The following is a 23,552-nucleotide window of genomic DNA, read 5'->3' as shown; positions in this document are numbered from 1 at the left end:
AGTCTGCTGGGCTCTATGGGCAAACAAGGGTGTGCTTGCCAGATCCAGAAGGGAGGCACTCTGATTCCAGTGTTGTGCTTCTGCTGGGGTTGAGCCAATTCCATTACGAAGCTTTGGTTTCTGTGTCTGTGAAAAAGGAATCGTGCTGACCTCTATTTCAGAATTCAGGAGAATGCCAAGTAAACATAATCGTAAAAATAAGGCACTTAGGATACCGAAAATAAAATATAATTGCTAACTTTGGACAAACCCGCAACCTTAACTCCTCTTAGACTCTCTGTCCATTTCTTGATCACCAAGTTCTGGCTAGTTCTTCTCCCAGCTGCCCAGGCCCAACCCATAAGCTGCCTGAGAGCTACCCTGGCACCTGTCCAGGGCACCTGTAGGTGCCAGCAGAGCACTGGGTAGAGCTGAAGTAAACAGAGGGTGCGAAGGGAGGGAGGGGCGACGAGCAGCGATTCAGACTAGAGTCCCTCCTGTCAAGTGAGCACGAACCATCTTTGGATATCCTGAAATTAGAGGCCACCTTCCCACCATGTCAGTCAATGCTGCCCCTCCCCCTTGAATCCCCTCAGGTGACTTTTACAGCCTGCTCTCCCCCAGGTTGACCCCAGGTTGACCCAGGAGCACCCATCGCCTCCTCTTCCCCACACCTCTATCCCTCAGAACATCTTCTGTTTTCTCTCCTTGGTTCTCCCTGTAAGGATCGAATGCAACTGGTCCTTAATCACTTCAGTTTTGCTTATCTAACTCAAAACACCAGCCTCCACTCCCTTCCCCAGGAAACACGCCTTTATGGGTAACTCAGATGAGTTATACAAGTGACACCTTTATGGATCATGCTTTAGACGAGAGGCATGAAGGTGGTAATGGGATCACAGGGGACGACTCTTCCCTGATATCTGCGTATTTACCTTTTGAAATGCAACTGTTGGGCCAGCCCGGTGGCTCAGGTGGTTGGAGCACCGTGCTCCTAATGCTGAAGGCCGCAGGTTCGATTCCCACATGGGCCAGTGAGCTGCACTATCTACAGCTAAGATTGTGAACAACAGCTCTCCCTGGAGCTGGGCTGCTGTGACAAGTCGGAGGTTGGCGTGAGCTGCCGTGTGCTGCCGTGGGCTACTGGGTGCCACCATGAGTGGCCGATAACCAGCGTGAGCAGCCGGCAGCTGGCGAGAGCTGCTGTGAGCGGCCAACCGATGACCAGCAACCGACTGCCTCAGTTGGGGGGAGTGCAAGGCCCATGATACCAGCATGGGCCAGGAGCTGTGCCCTACACAACTAGGCTGAGAAACAACAGCTTGAACCAGAGTGGGGGGGAGGCGAAAGAAGGGGGAGCAGAAATAAATGCAACTGTTATGAATTGGCCAAAAATAGAGGCTGAGATTGCACCCACCAAAGGCAGAAGTAGGGAGAGGAGCCCAGCTGCTATCTATGAAGGCAGACACTGCGGAGATTCACAAAAATGCAAAAATGGCCATTGAACTCACTACCATGTTTCCCCGAAAATAAGACCTAGCCAGACAATCAATCAGCTCTAATACATCTTTTGGAGCAAAAATTAATATAAAACCCGGTATTTTGTGTTATGTTATATTATTATATTATGTTATGTTATATTATATTATAATTATACCTGGTAATAAGACCAGGTCTTATATTAAATTTTGCTCCAAAGGAGCTGATTGTCCAGCTAGGTCTTATTTTCAGGGAAACACAGTAAAACTTTGTTTCAGAAAATAGTTATTTTTCATAAAAATGTTGTGATGGGTTCATTAATGATGGCTTTGAATAAATTTAGCAAATCTTTTAAAAAATGTATCAATTTTAATTTCCAATATGGGTAAATATTAAATAGATGTACCCCACATAAATAATAGCTCTTGGGGTCCTCAGTAATTTTGAAGAGTGTGAAAGGGGTTGAGACAAAGCTTGATAACCAGTGTTCCACGTGTGATTGTCATGTGTAAACATGAGCCCATTGGTGCCAAAGAAACAGCAGTCCGCCCAGCGCCAGAAGATAAGCTTGCACCGGCCTCAGCGAGATGGTTCTGCTGTTTCATGGGTGACTTTAGGGATGATGAGAGGTGATCCTATGTGTGTTTTTGGCTTTGTCCATTGACTCTGGAAATGAATCCCTGAGGCCATGTGACGTCATCACATGTGCGAAGATCGACCCACTGCACCAGCAGAAGAATGGCCTGATCCTCACTGCTAGGGAGCCCCCACATTCCTGACCCCCCACATCTAGTCACTTCACCTCCGAAGCCTTTCAGACCAGCCTCTTCATCTCGATCCTCATGGTCATCACCCTAGTTCATAGTCTTGCGATTTCCCAGCCCGACAACTGTGGAATCCGTCTAGCCCTCCATTTCCGTCTCTGAGTCACCCTTCACCCTGCATCCCCAGTGCAGCTCCACAACCACCGCCAAGCCTCTGTTCCAACCTCAGACTTGTCTGTCGCCGCAGTCTCAAGTTCAAGACCATAGTCCTTGGCATCAAGCACAAGGCCACCTTCTCCCATTAACCGCCCCCCCCCCGTGTTTCATAGCAACCTCTGTTATCCCGCGTGCCTAACCTGCATCTGATCTAGGAGACACACTCGACAAGCATCAAGGGAATGAGGGATAATAAACAGGGAACGGGGCAAGGCTCAGTCCGTTTTTTTCCCCCTTTTAATCTATTTCTGGGGCTAATCTCATAATCGTGGCTTTTTCCTATCCTTGGAAAGGAATCCGCTCTCTTTAGCACAAATGTAATGGCCACCACTAGTCCCAGGAGGCAGGGCAAGCAGCCTCCTGTTACCCAGACCCTGTGAACCAAGCCCTGGGGTTGCTGTATCCAGGCAGGCTGTGGGGCAGGACAACAACGTGTGCGTGCATTTGAAGGCGGGTGAGCTGGGTGCACGTCCCCTTGATGAAGGAAATACTTTCCATGGCGAGTGGCTCAGGTAGAGAGGTGCCAAGGCAAGTGCGGAGTGTTGATGCCAGTCAGCTGGCCCCAGCTGGCAACGTTTCCCCACCACGTGTGTACAGTCAGTGATGGCATGTTTGGAGTCCTTGTTTTGGAAAACTGGAAGCTGTAGAAGCCATCTGAGTTACTCACTGGTTTAACCAAATGAACATTCTGTTTCTTCGGAATAGGCGACCATCTCGTCCCACATAGCTTCCTTTGGGACCAATAATCATCAGCCCTCGCTGTTGGTTGACACGGGCGTGACACTGATGTGAACCCTAAGGCTTTATTCTCTGTGAGGTAGGAACCATCTTCTCCTTCTTCTATAAGTGAGGAAACTGAGGTATGGAGAGGTTAAGCAGCTTGTCATTCACACAACAGGTCAGTGGCGGAGCTGGGATTTAAACGTAAACATGAGAGGCTGTCACCTTGGCTGCTCAGTAAGAAATTCTGAGCTATCCTTCCATTTGGAAATCAGAACTAGGGTGCCATATCAGGATGACAGACACTTTTTTAAACTGGGGCCAGGGCGTGAGGTGAGATGCTCAGAGGGCAGCCAGGAGTACGTGCAGGCAGGGGCGCGGCCTGGACCTGGAAGAGTATTTTGGAGCTCTGGAACTCAAGGGTGGGAAGCAGGTTCTCTTTCAACCTCTGGTTAGGGGAAGGGAAGGTGTGATAAACAGAAGGAAAGCGAGGCCGGAGGGAAGTAAAAGGAATAAGGAAATGCTCAAAATCTTACAGAGCGGATCAGGGTTTGAGAAACAAGACAGAAACAGCAAAGAAGGAGAAAAGAGGGAGGTCAAAGGGCCGCGGCAGAGCAATGGCTCCAAAGGTGAATTTGCAAAGGATTTCTCCTGAGCCAGGTGTGATGCCTCCCCGCCCCCCACCTCTCCCCCGAAACCCCCCCCACACACACCAACAGCCCAGCTTGGAGCCTAAATAACAGGTAACTGGCCCAGTACAACACCTGGCACACAATAGATGCTCAAGAAATGCTCAACCCTCTACATTCTATGACTCACTGTTCTGGTCTTTCTGGTTTACAGAACGGCAACCGTTTCTGTTGGAACCACAAACCTTTCAAGGAAAGATCAGCCGCTGGATGTTGGCAGCAGCTGGAAGGCACCTCTGATAATCCGCCAAAATATCCGCCAGAGCACTGAGGCTAAGGGGCCACTGTTAGGCAGGTACAGCTACCACAGAGGGTCCCTGTCACCACCTGTATGAAGCGTGCACCAATACGCCTGCTCTGTGCCTTTATTCCTAAGCATTTGGGGAATATGTATTATAACCTCTATACCCTTTGCCAGGGCCGCCATGACGAAGCACCCCATTCACTCATTCCTCACTGTTGTGGAGGCTGGAAGTCCTAGATCAAAGTGTCAGCAGGGCTGATTTCTCCTGAGACGTCTCTTCTTGCCTTGCAGATGCTATCCTCAACCTGTGTTATGAGGTCATCCCTGTGTGTGGGGGTGTGTGTCCTGTTTGCTTCTTTTCCCCAGTCATGGTGCATTGGGACCCACCTTACTGCCTCATTTTTAACTTAATTACCCCTTGAAAGACCCTATCTCCAAATACAGTCACATTCTGAGGTCCTGGGGGTTAAGACTTCAACACAGGAATTTTCAGAGGATAGAATTCAGCCCACAAGAGCTTCCTGTCAGACCATTTAATCTTAAAAAATTAATTGTTTACACTGCTGTGGCCTGGCAGAGCCTGCTGTGCCCCTAGGCCAGTTCCCCGGAAGCAGTCTTTAGCCCTCTGAGGGTGGCACTGTTCTAGCCTCAGCTCTGGGGTGGACGCATAGGAGTGGGAGGGGAATTGACCTGCCCAGGGTCTCCCAGCTACAGTGCTGGGACTTGGACTGGAACCCAGTGGTCTTGAACAGATTTGGGGTCCTTCTCATGCCTCTTTCCTGCTAGAGACAGTTCTTGCAGAGGAAAGGAGGGACACTGATCTGATGGGTTCTCTGAATTCCCCACCTTTACAACAGCCAGGTGCTTGCCTTCTCTGGAGCTGATTTAGAAGCCTCTCATCTGGCCCTCCCTCCTCTTCCCCAGCAGTGCCTCCAGGGGGACAGCTTTCCAGGTGGTGAGGGCCACCACCCCAGCCTTCTGGCTGTCCCTTCGGTCACACAAGTTCCCTGGCACCTCTGACTAGGGCATCAATTCCTCACTCTGCACTGATCACATGTGCCCAAGACTAATTCCTAAGTATAAATAAATAAAATTAAAATTATTTAATTTTAAAATCTAGAATTAAAATCTAGAAATAAAGTCTTCTCTTTTACTGTTCTCTCTCTCTGCTAATGGAAAATAAAAAAAAGGGAGCCAATGGCCGTTTGTTGAGTCCTTGCTCCCGGTCAGAAGTGTCACCTCCTAACAGGCTCCCAAAAAGAAGGATTCAGTAGGAAATGGGAGTGCTCAGAGGACAGCGACCTGTGAGAGGCCCAGGGGCCAATGGCACTGCAGGGGCTCACTCTGGCTTCCCTTCCTCCAAAGAGGCAGACCTGGCAGCTATGAATGGAATGTAGAAATGGAATGAAGGAGTACCTGGAGTACTGAAAAATGTCAGTAATTTCAAAAGGGAGGAGTAGGAACCATGCAAACAGACAAGGTTAGGCCTCAGGTCAAGGTACTGGCAGAAACAATTTCTTCCGAGTCTCTTCCTCAGTGACAGGTCACGCAGAGGCCCTGCCATGCTCGGGTGAACGCTCTGCTACTGTCATCTTGAAATTCTTCATACATTTTGAACAAAGGGCCCACATTTTCAATGTGCACTGGGCCCTGCAAATGATTCCCCTGGTTCTGCACTTGAGGATGGATTAATGAAGACATAAAGAATCAAATGACAGCAGAGGAGGGGAGACTCACTGCTCAGTGTTTCATCAGCGACACATTCCTCCGTCTTCCAAACTCAGCTTCATGTCTACACTTGTGTAACTTACTTTTGTGCTGCCTTTATGGTCATCTGATCTTTGTTCCAAAATACCATTTTCAATGTGTTTATGCCGGGTTCAGTGAGTACATTTTGCTTCCAAAATTGAAGGGCAAATATTTTTAAATAAGCACTGAGCAAAGACAAGGCCTCTGGCTTGACCTGATGAGCATGTTAGATACCCTCAGAACCCATTCAAGGCAGTAAAGCTACAGCCAGCCATTCACCAGATTCCCTCCCTTCTCTGAGCTCTCAATTCATAACCATCCGCCGGGTAACTCAGATGTAAAGTCTCAGCTTAATGACACAGCCTTACTGTGGTATAACCGGCATACGAACAAGTGCACACGTTATGTGTACAATTTAATGAGCTCTGACGTCTGTACACATCTGTGAGACCATCAGCCCACTCAATATAACAGACATATCCACCCCAGTAAGTTTCCTCCTGCCTCTTATAATTCATCTATCCCCTCGCCCCCGCTTCAGCCCCACTGCAGGCAACCACTGCTCCATTTTCTGCCACTATAGGTTAGGGCATTTTCTAGCATTTTTATGTGTGGAATCCTTCAGTCTCTCCCCCAGGTCCTCCCCCAGGTCCTCACCATTATCTCGTTTTCTTCCCATCACACTTCTGAGGACTCAGACTCCTTTTTTTTTTTTTTTTTAAGATTTTATTGGAGAAGGGGAACAGGGCTTTATTGGGGAACAGTGTGTACTTCCAGGACATTTTTCCAAGTCAAGTTGTTGTCCTTTCAGTCTTAGTTGTGGAAGGCGCAGCTCAGCTCCAGGTCCAGTTGCCATTGCTAGTTAGTTGCAGGGGGCGCAGCCCACCATCCCTTGTGGGAGTCGAACCGGCAACCTTGTGGTTGAGAGCCCACTGGCCCATGTGGGAATTGAACCGGCAGCCTTCGGAGTTAGCAGCACGGAGCTCCAACCGCCTGAGCCCCCGGACCAGCCCCTCAGGCTCCTTTTATCTTCTAGTGTAGACTGGCATAGTCTGTGCCGTCACAGACCACCGCAAATCCACGTCACAACAGATATGTCACAGACCATCACAGTAGGGGTCTTCCTGACTAAAGACAGTCCTTGCTCCAGCTCATCCCGGTGACCAATTCTCTGTGCTCCTAGGATAGTTGGTCATGTCGTTCTCCGGACGGAAGCCAGACCCGTCTCCACGTCTGTGGGTCCTCAGCATGTATAGCATCGTCTGGCGACTCTCTGCCGTCCCCTGTGGCCTCTCGCGCCACTGTCTCCACTGTGTGTTGTTCACTTTTTAGGAGTGGTCTCATCTCCACAACTGGGTCGTCCACCTTCTCCCCTGATACTGTGCCCTGCTGGAGGGTCACCCCAGTAGAGGTTTGTGAATGCGCGCCGAGGAGCGTGCACACCTTCAGCACAGTTGAGGAGACTCAGAAGGCTTTAGAACCTGTTTGTGATTACTAGAAAGTTACGCAGCTCTTCCCTGAAGGAGGGAATGGGAGGATACTTTTGAAAGCCTGAAAATATGAAGGTCAGGGGGTGACTTCACACTCGTCCTCACGTGAAGTGTAAAGGGAGGTCCATTTCACTACCGGTCTGAGACACATGCTCTCTTTAAACACTTATTTTTCCATTTATCCCACTAACCGCCTCCCCCTCCTACCCCCATTCCCACCTTTCCCAGGACACCAGCAGATACTTTGCTGATGAAAGCACTTGGCCTCAGCCAAGTAGGCCATGGACCCCCATGACATTGAATTCATCCTGTGAAGAAGAGATTAGTGATCTTTAGATAGAATAGTGTGTGAGAATAGCTGGATTCAGAACATGTGTAGTGCTGTGCAGGGTCAAGACTACAGAGAAAGCAGGGCCCACCACCCAACCTGCATCCCTGCAGACAGACGCCTGGAAGGCCATTTGCACCTGCAACCTTGGAGAACTGGTCTGAGTTCTCTCAGTGAGGGGTGGCGACTGGGGGCTCATCTTTTTGATGCTTCAAATGACCGCGTGACCTGTATTCTTTTATGTGCACCAAACATTTCTTAATGAACAGGAAAATTTTTACAAAGAAACAGTAGCTCTAGGGGAAGAAAAAGATATCAAAAAGAAATAAAGGGGAGGGAGTGTGCCCCTGCAGAAGTTACAAAGCAGTGGTCCAGGAAGAGGAGCTCACTCTCTCATTTCGCCACACTGGTGCTCCTGAAGATGGCCAAGAAGCCAGCAAATGCTTGTCCCAGATCTCTCCTCCCTGCCAGTCCCCAGCCAGCCCTCAGCTCTGAGCCACTCCACCCTGATCCATCTTCTCTACATGGGAATGACCTGCGAGTTTGGGCAGGTTTCCGGGTAAAGAACACCAAGCAAGGATTGAAAGCTGACCAGTGAAGATGATTTGGGATCGTTGTATTTGAGACAGGGGTCAGCAAACCATGGCCCAAGGCCAAAGCCAATTTCCACCTGTTTTTGTACAGCCCAAGAACTAAGACCGGTTGTCTCGAAGAAAATCAAAAGACGTAGCAGCATTATTCGCAACGGTAAAAAGGTGGAAACAGCCCAAGTGTTCATTGAGGGATGAATGGATAACCAAAATGTGGTCTAATCCAGTCAATGTAATATTAGTCAGCCATAAAAAGAAATTCCGACACATGCTACAACATGGATGAAGCTTGAGGATATTATACTAGGTAAAATAACTCAGTCACAAAAAAGCAAATATTATATAATTATATTTACATGAGGTCCCCAGAACAGTTGAATTTGTGGAGACAGAAAGGAGAGTGGGTGCCAGAGGGTGGGGGATAGGGAATGGGGAGTTAGTGTTTAATGGGAACAGAGTTTCAGTATAAGACAATGAGAAAGTTCTAGGGGCTAGATGGTGGTGACGGTTGCACAATACTGTGAATTTACCTGATGCCACTGAACTGAACACTTAAAAATGGTTAAAATGGAAATTTTGTTATGTATATTTTATCACCATGAAAAATACCAAAAAAAAAAAAAAATCAAGAGGAAGATTTCGTGACCTGAAAATTACATGAAATTCACATTCTAGTGTCCATGAATAAAGATGTGATCATTTTCTCATTTTGTATGGCTGCTTTGGATCTGCCAGAGCAAAGATGAGTGGCTAAGGCCAAGTCTGTGCGGCCCACAAAACCAATACTTACTATCTGGCCCTTTACAGAAAAGTTTGTGACGCCTGCCTTCTTTTCAAGTCACCTTCTGTCTTTTTAGTCCCTGATGCCCAGGCTGAGCAAAGTGGCCAGAGAGGGACTGCTCAGGCAGCCAAAGGCACCCAGGATCACGGTGCAGGATGCCGGGGAGCACTGCTCTCGGGCCCCCTCTGCTGGCCATCCAGACAGCTCCCAGGTAGGAGGAAGGGGGGCAGCTGTGTGACAGCACTCAGGCCCCTGGACGAACTTCCTGGGTCCCAGGCAGGGCTCTAATCCCGTTTCTGCTTTATTGTCCATCCTTGCTCATCACACTGTGTACATGAACTTAGGAAGCACCGAGAAGCATGGCAGACACATGACCAATGTTTACTAAATGAGCAGGAAGCGTCCCTCATAGTCTCTGTAACTCCAAGGCACAAAGGCTCAAGGAAAAAGTCAGAAGGGACCCTCGGCCCCTTGGCCCCCATCACATACATGGTGCTTGGTAATGGCCCATGAGGACACCCACTATTTTATCTCTGCCTTGGCAGCTTGGTTTCATCTCTCATCCCAACACAGATGGGCCAGGTAGCAGCTTTGATGAAGCTTCTTTTTTATTCTGTGTTTGTGTCAGGAGCCCTGCACTTGGCAATTTACAACTCTGTAGGGAGCATTACTTCCATTTTACGTATGAGGAGACTGAGGTGCACTACAGTTAAGAAACTTATTTACACACGAGGTCTGCCTGACTCTAGAGCCCACGTGCTCTCTGTCATCTATCTTTACTACTCAGGCTGTGGCCCTCAGACCAGCAGCTTCTGCCATTGGCATCTCCTGGGTGCTTGCTAGAAACACAGACTCTCAGGTCCCAACCCAGACCTCCTGAATCAGAACCTGCATTTCCACAAGCTCCCTAGATGATTTGGATGCACATTAACATTCGAGAAACACCACCCTACATGTTCTCTCATCAACATTGGGAGACTACCTTAAATAAAAGGAAATCTGGGAATGCAAATCAAAACCACAATGAGATACCACTGCACACCCATTAGGATGGCTATTATAAAAAAAAAAAAAGAAGAAGAAGAAGAAGAAAACAAGTGTGTTGGCAAGCACGTGGAGAATCAGAACCTTCCGGCATTGCTAGTAGGAATGTAAAATGGTACAGCTGCTGTGGAAATCACTATGGCAGTTCCACAAAAAATTAAAAATAGAATTACCATATGACCTAGCAATTTCAATTTTATTGGGTATAATAGGCAAAAGACATGAAAACAGGGACATGAACAGATATTTGCACACCCATGTTCACAGCAGCATTACTCACAGTAGCCAAACGATGGCACCAGTCTGTATCGACGGATAAGTGGGTAAGCACAATGGGGTCTATACATACTATAGAATATTATTAAGCCTTAAAAAGGAAGGAAATACTGATACACGTTACAAGATGGATGAACCTTGAGGACATTATGCTCAGTGAAATAAGCCAGCCACAAAAGGACAAATGCTGTATGATTCCACTTATATGAGGTCCCTAGAGGTGTCAAATTCATAGACAGAAAATACAATGATGGTTGTCAGTGGCTAAGGGTGGGGGATAGGGAGTTGTTTAATGGGGACAGGCTGTCAGTTGGGGAAGATGAAAAATTCTGTGGATGGATAGGGGTGATGGTTGCACAATGTGAATGTACTTAACACCTCTGAACTATCCACTTAGAAATAATTAAGATGGTAAATTTTGTTGTGTATATTTTACGACAATTTTTAAAAATGCTTTAAAACAAAACAAGGAAATCTGAGGAGGATTGTGGGGGATGCTTCAGGCTCACAGCAGCAGAGTACCCTAGTACCCTATTATTCTTTCTTGCTCCTTAGCCTTAAATTTCAAGCTTTACTGTGTATTCCCTGCACCTACCAACATCCCTTTTGAAACACTTCATAATGGAACAAATCAGAACAATGTGTGGGTGTGAATTTTAAAGTTCCCATCCTCTGGTTTATCATGACCCAAAAGGCATTAACCTGCAACCTGTTTGACAAAAATCTGAAAATGCGAAACAAGTATTTCACATTTACCAAAGAGGCCCTACGATGAGTTTATTTCATACACATGTGTAGGCTCACAATTCAGGAGGACCTGGGCTGAAGGTGTTAGCATGGGATCTATGTCTAGCTCTCTTTCAGGGGGGTTGTCCATTCAAGGTTCTCCACGAAATAAGGGAGCCCTGGCCTATATGCACACTGTTAGGCATTTATGCCTGTGTGGCTTGACTCTGAGTGTTGTTTACATAATCATAATAATGAAAACAAGGAACACCCACTTAACTGTAGAGGCAGGATGGGGAAGGAGTGTGGTTGAGATGAAAGAGAAGAAAGAGAATTCTTGATTTCTACTTAGTGGTAATAAACAGATGCTATCAGAGAGAGAGAGAGAGAGAGCCCATTATTTAGAAACATGGGGGAAAATAAAAGAGATATGAAAGTGGCTGTCTTTGATGAGCAGAACCTCATCAAAGAGGTGAGCAGATGAGGTTAAGGTCTGTTAACTGATTTTAAAAAGCATGTATATGCAGTCTATTCTCACTGCTAGAACAAAAAATACCATAGACTGGGGCTTAAACAACAACCATTGATTTCTCGCAGTTCTGGAGGCTGAAAGTTCAAGATCAAGGTGCTGGCAGATTCAGTGTCTGGTGAGAGCCTGCTTCCTGGTTCATGGACGGCTGTCTTCTTGCTGTGTCTTCACATGGTGAAGGGAACAAAGGAATTCCGTGGGCTCCTTTATAAGAGTACTAATCCCATTCACGAGGGCTTTGCCTAATCACTTCCCAAAGGCCCCTCTCCTGATCCTTTGATTATAAACAAGAAAATTAAAAAGTTACCCGTATGATGTAGCACAATTATCTGGCACAAAATAGATGCTTAATAAACGTCTGTGCTCTCCCTTCAATCGCTAAAATGGCAGAACACAAATTACTAAGGTTCACAAGGGACTGACTTGTCTTAAACCCCCTTCTTCCATTGCTCAGAGAATACACTGTGACTGTTGTTCAAAGTGATCCACCATCAATTCTTCAAAACAAAAAACAAAACAAAAAAGTGATTGCAAGCGAAACCTAAAATAATAATCACCAGAAATGCGAGTGTAAACAATGAGATAGCATTTTTCGCCCATCACACTGATGGGTAAGCCACTATGCTGGTGCAGGCATGCGCACACTAGACCCAACAATCCATTCAACTTCCAGAGGCAACTTGCCCACAGCTATCAAAATTACTTCAGGCACATTCCATTTGGCCCAGCAATTCCAATTCCAGGAATTTCTCTTACAGAAATATTCACACATGCACAAACTGTGTGGAAAAGCAGCTTGTAATATGAAAAAAATAAAAAGGTAAAACCCAATTATCCACCAGCCGGGAAGAAGTTGGTACATCTAGACAAAAAAATCAGGGAGCTCTTTGGTACTGAATTGGGATGATCGCCAAGAAACTCGTAAGCGGAAAAAATGAGGTGGGAAAAACAGTTTTATATATACTTGTACGGGCATACCTCATTTTATTGCGCTTCACAGATACTGTGTTTTCATCAACATTGAGGCAAGACCCTCCACCAGCAAAAAGATAACCACACAGTGAAGGCTCAGATGACCTCTTAGCAAAACGGTATTCTTTTTTTAAAGATTTTATTGGGGAAGGGGAACAGGACTTTATTGGGGAACAGTGTGTACTTCCAGGTCTTTTTTCCAAGTCAAGTTGTTGTCCTTTCAATCTTAGTTGTGGAGGGTGTCGTTCAGCTTCAAGTTGTTGTCCTTTCAGTCTTAGTTGTGGAGGGTGCAGCTCAGCTCCAGGTCCAGTTGCCGTTGCTAGTTGCAGGGGGCACAGCCCACCATCCCTTGCAGGAGTTGAACCGGCAACCTTGTGGTTGAGAGCTCACTGGCCCATGTGGACATCGAACTGGCAGCCTTCAGAGTTAGGAGCACAGAGCTCCAACCGCCTGAGCCACCGGGCCGGCCCCCAGAAAGGTATTTTTAAATTCAGGTATGTACATGTTTTTTTGGACATGCTATTACACATTTAATAAACTACAGTATAGTGTAAATGTAAGTTTTATATGCACAGGGAAACCAAAAATTCATGAGAGTCACTTTATTGCAGTGGTCTGGGACTGAACCCACAATATCTCCAAGGCAGGCCTGTGTTGTGCATAAAATGAAGATGGAAAGACACACGGAAACTGTAAGAGGGTCCAAGGTGAGAAACTTCATATTACTCTTAATGTTCACTATCTTGACTGGCACCGGAACCATTTTAAAGCCAGAAGTCAATCTCTATGCAGGAAAGCGGGGAGGTGGGGAGGTACCGTTCAATGGGGAAGGAATTTCGGTGTAGAATGACCAAGTTCTGGGGAGGGACGGTGGTGATGGGTGTACATCAAGGGGAATGTACTCAAGGCCACAGAACTGTATGCTTAAAAAAGGTTAAAATGGCCAATCTCACTTAGGCGCAGTTTATCACAAGAAAAAAGCCAATGCACGTATAAACGTGGCAATCCACTTCAACCGTGGAAAGAATCCTTAATTGTATGGGAAAAGGGGAGAGAGGTTTGAAAGCGCCTGTCTCTGAAGCAGTCCATCCCTTAGCCGCCCCCACGCAGTGGCACTGGTAGGGCTAGGCGGTCGTGGGACCCCCCGGGGGGCGGGGCTACAGAAGGTCCCCAGAGCCGCGCCGCGGGACGCGGGAGACCCCAGGCAGCGGCAAGAAGCCGGCGGGTCGCGAGCAGCCAGCCGCGCTGGCACCTGCTTAACCTTCGGCCCCGGGAACACCCCGGCGCGGTGACCCGAGTCTTCCGTCCGGAGCTGCTGGGATGTCTGCCCTTCCGGGCCTGCTCAGGCTGCTCTCAGCCTGGACAGCCACTCAGACGCAGCCCGCCGCCGCGTTCCCACCCGCGCGGCTCCCGGAGAGCCCCCGCCCCGCGCCTGCGCACTCCCCACGCTTCCCCGACGGGGGGGCCTGCGGGGGCGCCGCGCCTGCGCAGACCCGGGCCTGTGCCTGCCAGAACCTTGATGCGGGCTCCTCCTCGGCAGTTCATCGTCCGATCCCGCTCATTGGCTGAGAGGTGGAGCGTGGGCCGGATCCGCTGCTGATTGGACGGCGCACGAACAGCTGGGGTCGCGTGGGCCAATGGAGGGGACAGCTGGGGCGCTGATCGGGAGCGCGGAAGGCTGTGCGCTGTAGTTGTCGTGTTCTTCGGCCATGGCTTCGGACAAGTCGCTCGTGGCCGTGACCTGCACCGCGCCGATCAACATCGCGGTCATCAAGTACTGTGAGTGCACGGGCCGTGGGTGCGACAGCCTGGCGCGGGTGGACTGGATGGGTCCTTGCAGGCGGCCTGGGCTCGCCGCCTCTTGTGAGGACGCGGTTGGAGGTCCACGTGCAGTTGTGAGCACTCATCCCAGCTCTCCACCCGGCCCGGCGGGGTGGAGAATCCCGTAGGAATTCTCGTGGGAATCCCGGACCTACGCTGCAGCCGGGACACTTGGGGGGGGGTGTCACTGTCCACACTGGACGTCCATCCCCCAGGGGGGACTCAGCTGCCACGGTCACGCCCACTCCGGCCACCTCGGGCCTGTTCTTCATTTGTAGCCTGTTCTCTTTTCAAGAGTGCTCCGTAAATGGAATCGTTTAGTATGTAGCATTTGGGGATTGGCTCATTTCACTCACTATAATTTCTGGAGGTTCATGCAGGTGGTAGCGGCCCCAGTACTAAGTTCCTTTAGTGCAGAGTCGCCTGGTGTGGATGGGCCCCAGTTTGCCTAGTCATACAGCTTTTGAAAGGCTGCAGGGTGGTTTCCAGCTTTGGTCTATTAGGAATAAGGCTGCTATAAACTTTCGTGTTTGGGTGAATATAAGTTTTCATTCTTCTAGGATAAATGCCCAGGAGTGTAATTGCTGAGTCATAGGGTAGTTGTATGTTTAAAGAAACTGTTAAATTGTTTTCCCCGAATGGCTGTACTGTTTTGCACGCCCCCACCTGTGTATAGGTGATCTAGTTGTTCTGCTTTTGGTGTGGTCACTGGTTTTTGTTTTAGGTGACACTTCGTGGTTTTAGTGTGTGTTTTTCTACTGGCCAGTGATGCTGAACACCTTTTCATGGGCTTATCTGCTCTCTCTGTATCCCCTTCAGTGAAATATCTCTTCCTGTCTTTCATCCATGTTCTAATTGGATTGTTTGCTTTTTAACCATTGAGTTTTGAGAGTCATTATGTAGTTTAGATACTGATTCTTTGGTGGATAAATGGCTTGCAAATATTTCCTCCCACTCTGTAACTTGTCTTTTCATCCGCCTAAGAGGGTCTCTCAAACAGCCAAATTTAAAATTTTTTGGTGAATTCCAGTTATTAGTCTTTTTATTTTTGGATCATGCTTTTGGTGAGACGTCTAAGATCTCTTTGCCTAACCCTACACTCTAAAGATTTTCTCTTGTGTTTTGCTAAAACTTGTATAGTTTTACATTCAAAATTTTAAGCCTGCAATTTATTTTGAGGTTTTTTGTTGGTTTGTTTTTTGTATAAGGTAAGAGACTTGGGTCAGGGTTCATTTTTGGCCTATGATGTCCAGCAGTGTTTGCCAAAAAGGCTGTCCCTCCACTGAATTGCTTTTGCACTTTTAAAAGATATCAGATGGGTGTATTTATGGGTTTTTTTTTTCTGGGCTGTCATAGATCACCTGCCAGGTATGAGTATTATTATTTCCTGTAACTGCCTACCATCCCAAAGACCCCACACGACAGTACAGGAGATTTGAGGTTTTTTCAGTGACTGGGGCTCCTCATGTTGGAAAGAAGGCAAAAGCCTCACAGTTGAGCACTTAGTACCTGATAGGCACTCCAAGGTGATTTGTCAATTGAGTGAAAGAAAATAAAACAAACAATGAAGCAGGGAGATGGTTAGCCTCCAGCTCTGCTGGGGAACCTGGAGCTCAGTGAAGTGGGGAGCAATCCAGGAGGGCTTCCTGAGGGTGGGTGCACACACAGCACAGCAGAAAGAGGATTTAAGTTGTGAATTGAGAGAGCAGGGTCCAGGCAGATGAGGGAGCTATATGATGGGAATGGGGGTGAATGGGGCTTTGGTGGGTGGGGGCAACGGTGTCCTGGTTTGCAGAGCCGGCAAACTGACTGGTCTTGTCTTGGGTTGTCTGTTCAGGGGGAAAGCGAGATGAGGAGCTGATCCTGCCCATCAACTCGTCTCTGAGTGTCACTTTGCACCAGGACCAGGTTAGTACAGATTGGCAATAAACGCCAAGATAAACATTTATTAAACTATGGCTAAACTTTTAACAGTTGGTAACAATAAATCCCTAGTCCGTGAACTGTGTCCATTCCATGCCCACTGTTGGGAATGCTCATCACACACGCATGCACATGCCTACGCCCTTGGGTCTCCTCTGAGGTCCTGTCCCTTCATTCTCGTGCCTGACCCAGTGGCTCTACTGTGGGAAATGGGTAGGGAGACTAGGGCTAGGGTCCAGCGGGCCCACTGCCTGATCTCTGCCTTGGCCTTGACCTCCCATTTTCCAGCCAGGCTGTCCCTGTCCCTGAGTGAGCAACTGTGATGGGCCATGGCAGGAAAGGCCTCCCGAGCAGAAAGGGGTGCTGGGTGGGCCCCCACCCTTGAGGTGGCTCTGCATTTTCTTTTCTAGTTAAAAACCACCACAACAGCTGTCATTAGCAAGGACTTCACCGAGGACCAGATTTGGCTCAATGGCCGGAAGGAAGATGTGGGGCAGCCACGCATCCAAGCCTGCCTGAGGGAGAGTGAGTGGGGGTCCGACATGGGATGTTGGGGTCAGATCCAGCCTGTTCCTTCCCCTCTGTCCCTTCCTTGCTAGTTGGGGACTGAGAAGCACAGCAGGTGCTGCTGCCTCTTTACTCCCCACCCAGCTTTCCGAGCCCCCAGGGGATGGAGAAGGGTGCCTGTTAGCACAGCCGGGGTTGGGTCTGGGGTCTAGGGCTTTCCCTGAGGAGGCCTGCAGGAGGAATTTGCAGCAGAGGCCCAGTGTCAGCTGTGCCTCTTATCTGCGGTAGGCAAGATGCCAGGAGCAGGTCGGGACAGCTCTGCCCAGTGGCTCTCTCCCCTTCTCCACAGTCCGCCGCCTGGCCCGGAAGCGGAGGAGCGCCGATGACAAGGACGCGCCGCCCCTCAGCCTCAGCTACAAGGTCCACGTTGCATCGGTGAACAACTTCCCCACGGCCGCAGGCCTGGCGTCCTCCGCTGCAGGCTATGCCTGCCTAGGTGGGTTCCCAGAGGGAGACTCACGCTCTTGCAGCCTTCAGGGAGCCCCCACCACATGAGGCCAAGGCCTTGCTTGTCTCACATATCTGAACATTAAAATCTTCCAAGGACTCGACGTGTTGGACCCTCTAGGTTGTACGTGATAGAAGCCCACCTCAAACTGGCTGAAGCCTAAAGTAGGGACAATTTCTTGGCTTACGTCACAGAATTCAAAGGGTGCAGTTGACCGCAGACTCTTCAGCAGGCTCACTGGGCATCTACTTCTCTCCCTTGAAGTCCTGGCTTGCTGTCCTCTGTGATGGCTCACTCTCCAGCAGGCCCTCCCCACCTAGGGGCAAACTGGTCACCACAGTGGTGGCCATTAGGCTCGCACTGTCCTCATAGCCACTGAGACTAGTGAAAACCCCGATGAACCTGGGCCCAATGAAAACCCCAGGGATGATGCCTGCTGGCTTGGCTTGGCTCATATGCCCACGCCTGAACCATCTTTGGGGGCCGGCAGGTGGGTCAGCCAGGCCAGGAGGGGGTGCCAATATCTGGAGGCAAAGGGCTTGCCTCATGGACCCCCAGCTCTGAGTCCTGGCATCAGACCCTTGATCAAGCCCAGTCCTGCTCCGGCACCCAGTGTGCCGGCCACCCCAAGGGTGCACATTTTTCAGGCCTCTGTGCTTTGGTCCCTGCCCCAGACCGCACCCCTCAAAGCCTAATTCCGTACTACTCCTCGGAGAAACTCTCTAGCCTCTTGGCACTCAGTCCTATATGTCCCTAAGAGTGGTTCCACTCCATAGGCTCTGGTGGTCTTGGTATGTCCAGTGCGTGCACTTGAGAACATTGAGTGTATGAGCACGTGGATGGGTGCATGGGTGAGCAGGTGAATGCTAACCGTGGGAGCTGGTGACTGAAGCTCTGTCGTCTCAGAATTTCTCATTTCTTGTGGGGTGCCAAGCACAGCCTGGGCTGGCACCCCCTTCCCTCTGAATCTGAGTCTTCCTCTCTTCGCCTGCTCTCTCTCCTGTGCTTACAGCCTATGCCCTGGCCCAAGTCTATGGGGTTGAGCATGACCTCTCCGAAGTGGCTCGCCGGGGCTCTGGCAGTGCCTGCCGGAGCCTATATGGCGGCTTTGTGGAGTGGCAGATGGGGGAGCAGGCCGACGGGAAGGACAGCATTGCCCGGCAGGTCGCCTCTGAGTTGCACTGGCCCGAGCTCCGAGCCCTCATCCTTGTGGTAAGTGAGACCACTGTGGAGCATGGGGTCCTCTTGGGCCGAGCTGGGAGCAGGAGGAGGGAGAAGAGACCTGCTTCTTGAGCTCGCTGTGGGGATAAGAAAAACGACTCTTGGTGGAGCATTCAGGAATGACTCCAACGTGGCAAGGGGGCTGCTGGTCTAGATGCTGCCGTTGCCAGATCTCTGTCATCTCTGCCTTTGTCAGGAGGTCTCCATGATCAGGAGCACTGGCTCCCACCCTGCTGTCTGCAGCAGCTGAGGAAGGGAGAGACGGGATGGGTGTTCAGAATGAGGTCCAGACTGTCTTTCCCTCAGTGCAGGTGAGCGCTGAGAAGAAGCCAACTAGCAGCACAGTGGGCATGCAGACCAGCGTGGAGACCAGCCCCTTGCTCAGGGTAAGGCCAGTGCTGGGTCAGGTGCCATCTCCCCAGGGCATGACCTGCATGTCAGGACACTCGCCAGACTCTACCCACGTCCTCCGAAGCTGAGCTCATTTGCTCTGCTGGACACGTGCATGGATGCTGAGACTTGGGCGGGTGCTGACCCAGAGCCTGTGCTCCCGCTGCTGTGCTGTGAAGCGGCCAGTGCCTCATGGGGAAACGCCTGTGCCTTGCAGTTCCGGGCCGAGGCGGTGGTGCCGGCTCGCATGGCAGAGATGACCCGCTATATCAAAGAGAGGGACTTCCAGGGCTTTGGCCAGCTGACCATGAAAGACAGCAACCAGTTCCACGCCACCTGCCTGGACACCTTCCCGCCCATCTCGTACCTCAACGACGTGTCCAGGCGCATCATCCACCTGGTGCACTGCTTCAACAGCCACCATGGGCAGACCAAGGCAAGGCGGGGCCGGGGTGGCCCTGGAAACCTGTGGAGTGGGCTTGAGGCAGTGAGCTTCAGTAACACCATGTCGTGTCCCAGCACACGCTTGGCTGTGACAAAGCTTCACAGAACCTGCTTTACATCCCTGTGTGCAGGGCGCTGACGGTTTCCGTTTCACTGTTTCATTTTGGTTGCCTGACCCACTAAGGGATCGCAGCCCAAACTCTAAAGCACTGGTGTGGGTGACCACCTCCCCCTGACACCCTTAGCTGGCGGGCAGAGGTGCCACCACTCCACTCCCAGTTGGCCCCTAGGCACTGTGGGAGTTCCCGGGTCTCCATGGCAGATGAGAGGGCTTGAGGGGGGTGGAGCCACTGTTCAGGCAATGACGTTGACCGCATGGGTTCCAGGTGGCGTACACGTTTGACGCGGGCCCCAATGCTGTGATCTTTACCCTGGACGACACTGTGGCCGAGTTTGTGGCCGCCGTGAGGCACAGCTTCCCCCCTGAGTCAAATGGAGACAAGTGAGTTGTGGGTCCCCCCATTTGTGAGGCCATGGAGGGAGGAGCAGGGTCTCCTGCTGAGCTCGGGACAGCTGCACCTAAGGCTGGTGCTGAATGGGGAGTCTCACAGGGGACCACAGGCTGTGTGTCACCAAGTATGCCTTGCTGTGACCATGGACTCTTCTTCCTCATACACCCCAGCCCCATGGTCACAGAGACGGTCACATGCAGTGTCATGGCTCCTAGGTGGAGAGTACTCGCAGCCCCACTATGGGGACGGAGCATTTGGATTTCTTCCTACCCGTTGTTTTAATGGTCCTTTCTCAGTGTGGGGACACCTTCCTGTAGGGGTGTTGGAAGTGTGCTGGGTCATTTTCTCTGTCTCCATAATTGGGGTAGTACTGACTACCCCAAGTGAGTGGGGAGGCTGGAATACTAACTTCCTTACCAAGCAGCACAGACCACACAACCATGATGGCCCCCGAGGCGGCTGGTGCCCTCGTTAGAAGCTCTGCTCTCTGCCCTTGTCACCCCAGTGGGTAGTGTGCAGGTTTTCCTGTTCTGAGGGACATGGTAATGGACTCATGCTTGACCTGAGGTATTTTCTTCTTAAGTCGTGTTACCCTACTGGGTGGAGCAGTAACCCCAGGCCAGGGATGAACTTAAAACCTCCGGGAAACCTTCCTCTCACAGTGACCCCAGCCAGGTCCTTGCTCATTCCTGCTTAGTTTTTGTGTGTGTGCAGTAAAATACACATAAACATAAAGGTGACCATTTTAACCACTTTAAAGTGTACACTTCAGCAGGATTAAGTACATTCAGTGTTTTGCAACTAGCATTTCTGTCTGGTTCCAGAATTTTTCATCACTCCACAGCAGTCACACCCCTTCCTGTCTCTTGGGTCTGCGTGTCCTACATTCTTCCTATCAGTGGACTCAGCACACTCATGCCTTCCTTTCCCCAGGTTTCTGAAAGGGCTGCCCGTGAGGCCTGCCCTGCTCTCAGACGAGCTTAAAGCTGCCCTGGACATGGACCCCACCCCTGGCGACATCAAATACATCATTGCCACTCAGGTGAGGCCTGGCACCGGCCCTTGAGGACTCAGACCTGGCACGTCTACCCGGTGAAGGGACTCCCCTTCACCCCCACTTCATCTGGGGTGGGTAGCCAGGTTGCTAAGAATAACAGCAAAAGGAGGAGTACCACACTTCTGTTTTCAAGGCATCTGGTCCACTATGATTTGTTTCACTCACTCGCTCTCAACGTGAACATTTTAAGACACCCTGTGAGGTTTGGGGAGCATTCCCAGTGCTGAGGGGGCAGGTGGGGCTGGGAATGCGAAGACTCCAGGAGACAGGTGCTAGGAGTCCGAGGACCCTCAGGGCTCGCCCACTGGAACCAGATCAAGATTCCTGCTCAGAGTGGCCGAGCCGGGGTTTCACTCAGATCCTCGATTCCAAGTCCCCATGACCTCGGGTGCCTAGGCCTCGGTCTCTACCCCTCACTGTCTCTGGGTGACAGAGGCCGAGACACCATGTGGCTCTGTCTGAGGAAGTTGGGCACAGGGCCAGGGTATCACCACACGGGTGGTCAGCTTCTGACCTGGGAGTTGGGGGTTCCACCTGTTCCTCCCTGTCATCCCAACCTGACACTGATTTCTCTACTTGCCAGGTGGGACCCGGGCCTCAAATCCTGGATGATCCTCACGCTCACCTCCTGGGCCCCGACGGCCTGCCGAAGCCAGCTGCTTAACCAGTTCCTCGACAGGAGCCCTGGCCACTGCTTGGAGAAGGGCCGCTTTGCTGGGACTGGGGAGCTGGTTGTGGCGGTGCCTGTGCTATGCTTTTGGGGGCTGGTGGGTGGCCACCTTGCCCCAGGCCAGGCAGTATGCCGTGGCTGAATGGGGGCAGTGGAGTGACCACTTGCAGGCACCAGCTGGTCAGGAACGGGCCCCCCACCAAGTGCCTCACCTTTCCCACCTGCACCAGTACTGTGCTGAGATGAGGACTGGGGTCAGATGTGGGACGTGGGGGACCCAGCTGATGGTGGTGAGTGCTGGTGTGTCTCCCTGAAGGATGTCTGGCCCTCAGCCCTGGGGCCACTTCCACTGACTAAAACAGGAGCTGGGCCACCGGAGATGATGGGGAGTTGGCAACCCTCCATGGAGCTGGAGGACCAGTCTCTGCAGGGAGCTGCCTCTGTAGGCTCCACAGCCCTCCATAAAGTGCTTTGAACATGACAGTTGTCCCAGCTCGTCTGCCAGAGCTCAGGCCACTGGGTGTGGATGGAATGTTTCTTCATAAAAAGACCAGGAGTTGTCTCCAACGGGAGGTGGGAGAGCAGCACCATGGTGCGTTGTCACAGGGAGCCCTGTCAACAGACCACGGGGAATAAAGCTAGCGTTGCTGATTGGGCCTGGCGTGCTTCTGTGTAACCAGTGTTGCTGTGTAGGCAGTGGGCAGCGCTCAGCGGGAGGGGTGGGGAGAGTGCGGGCTGCGTGCCTCCTGCAGGAGGAGAGAACTTAGAACTTGCCCATTTGCTGACTTGCTCCTGAAGAAGCTGCCTTCTCCCAAGGTCCCCTCATTGCCCAGCCCTGTGATGGATGTTCAGCACACAGCCACCCCCAGGGCCACAAGCCACATTCAGTGGCTATGGCTCTGACAGGCATGGGGACATGGTTTGGGTCCGGCTTTAAGTTCCCAGCCCATGAAGTTTCGAAAGTGGGAAGCAGGTTTGCAGGGAGGAGCACTGATTCAGGAGGGTTTCCCTCCGCCCAGAAGCTTATGGGTTCTGGACCCCAGGAATCGCTTGCACTTCTAAATGAGTTTTTCCATTAGTGTGCAGGTCATCCAACTCCTCTCCACTTTCCCAGCTTCAGCACAGTTGGCTCAGAGGAAGAGGAGAGTGGACACTTACACCTATTGACCTGCCTCCCGGTTTCCTGTCTCTCCCCCGGAGAGTCGGCTACTGCTGCTGACTCTGAAGGGGGTGGGCAGAGGAGGGAGATGACAAACGGACAGACAGAGCCAGCACTCCAACATTCTGGGTTTTCCCAGGAGCTTTGTACACCCCATTTCCTTCCCCTAAGTTAGTCCCGTGGGCAGGGCTGCTCACCATACTTGCATCAGCCGAGGGCCAGATGAGGAAGTAGGCGCTGGGCCCGCCACTGACCTTAGTATTGGGCACTGACTTCCAGGGAGGGGTCCCCCAGGCTCTGACTCCTGGTCTGAGGTCCTCCCTTGAGGGGAGTTCCCCCCACAGTGGGCATGGTGAAATCTCTGGACGTTTAAACCCTTCTGGGAACCTGGCCTGCTCACCATCCTCTGTAGGCACCTAAGAGAGCCCAGCATTAGGAGGGCACTTTGCCTTCTGAAGCAGGTGTCCCTCTCACTGGGTCCCCTCTCTGCCTATGTCCAAGACCCCCAAACGATGCTTAGGATGTCCCAGGTTGACCAGGCTGGGAGCGGACAGGAGAGGAGCCTGGCACCAAGTGGGTGGGGGCCGCGGTTTGCCCCGGGGAAGTGAGGCAGGGGGCCCCTCCGAGCCGCAAGCAAAAATTCTGGCGGGCGGAGCAGACCTCCCGAGCACCGCAATAGCCTCGGCGCCCTGCCGTCTGGGCCTGTCACTTGGGAGCGGGACCGGAACTCGGGGCGGGGCGGGGCTGCACCCGAGGAACTAGGG

General features: G+C 51.0%; 1 protein-coding gene across 1 annotated transcript; it reads left to right on the top strand.

Annotated features, from left to right (window-relative positions):
- The first annotated feature begins 12,804 nt into the window (after positions 1 to 12,804).
- Positions 12,805 to 22,291, top strand: MVD (mevalonate diphosphate decarboxylase). The gene is made up of 12 exons (XM_081031290.1): positions 12,805 to 13,070; positions 13,188 to 13,283; positions 14,117 to 14,355; positions 16,235 to 16,305; positions 16,731 to 16,845; positions 17,177 to 17,323; positions 18,348 to 18,547; positions 18,868 to 18,942; positions 19,164 to 19,382; positions 19,777 to 19,892; positions 20,836 to 20,944; positions 21,543 to 22,291. The coding sequence occupies exons 3-12, from the start codon at positions 14,286 to 14,288 to the stop codon at positions 21,621 to 21,623; spliced, it is 1,203 nt and encodes a 400-aa protein (XP_080887416.1). The 5' UTR covers positions 12,805 to 13,070; positions 13,188 to 13,283; positions 14,117 to 14,285; the 3' UTR covers positions 21,624 to 22,291.
- The last annotated feature ends 1,261 nt before the right edge of the window (positions 22,292 to 23,552 follow it).

The sequence above is a fragment of the Rhinolophus hipposideros genome, assembly GCF_964194185.1.
Source record: "Rhinolophus hipposideros genome assembly, chromosome: 21".
NCBI classification, from domain to species: Eukaryota; Metazoa; Chordata; class Mammalia; order Chiroptera; family Rhinolophidae; genus Rhinolophus; species Rhinolophus hipposideros.
Note: the sequence above shows the minus strand (reverse complement) of the source record. Positions and strands in the feature narration are given on the sequence as shown.

Bases quoted from the DNA above. Each gene is read 5' to 3' on its own strand.
- MVD (XM_081031290.1), top strand. From the start codon at position 14,286: ATGGCTTCGGACAAGTCGCTCGTGGCCGTGACCTGCACCGCGCCGATC. The intron at 19,383-19,776 runs GCAAGGCGGGGC...CATGGGTTCCAG, and splicing joins GCCACCATGGGCAGACCAAG to GTGGCGTACACGTTTGACGC. The intron at 20,945-21,542 runs GTGAGGCCTGGC...TCTACTTGCCAG, and splicing joins AATACATCATTGCCACTCAG to GTGGGACCCGGGCCTCAAAT.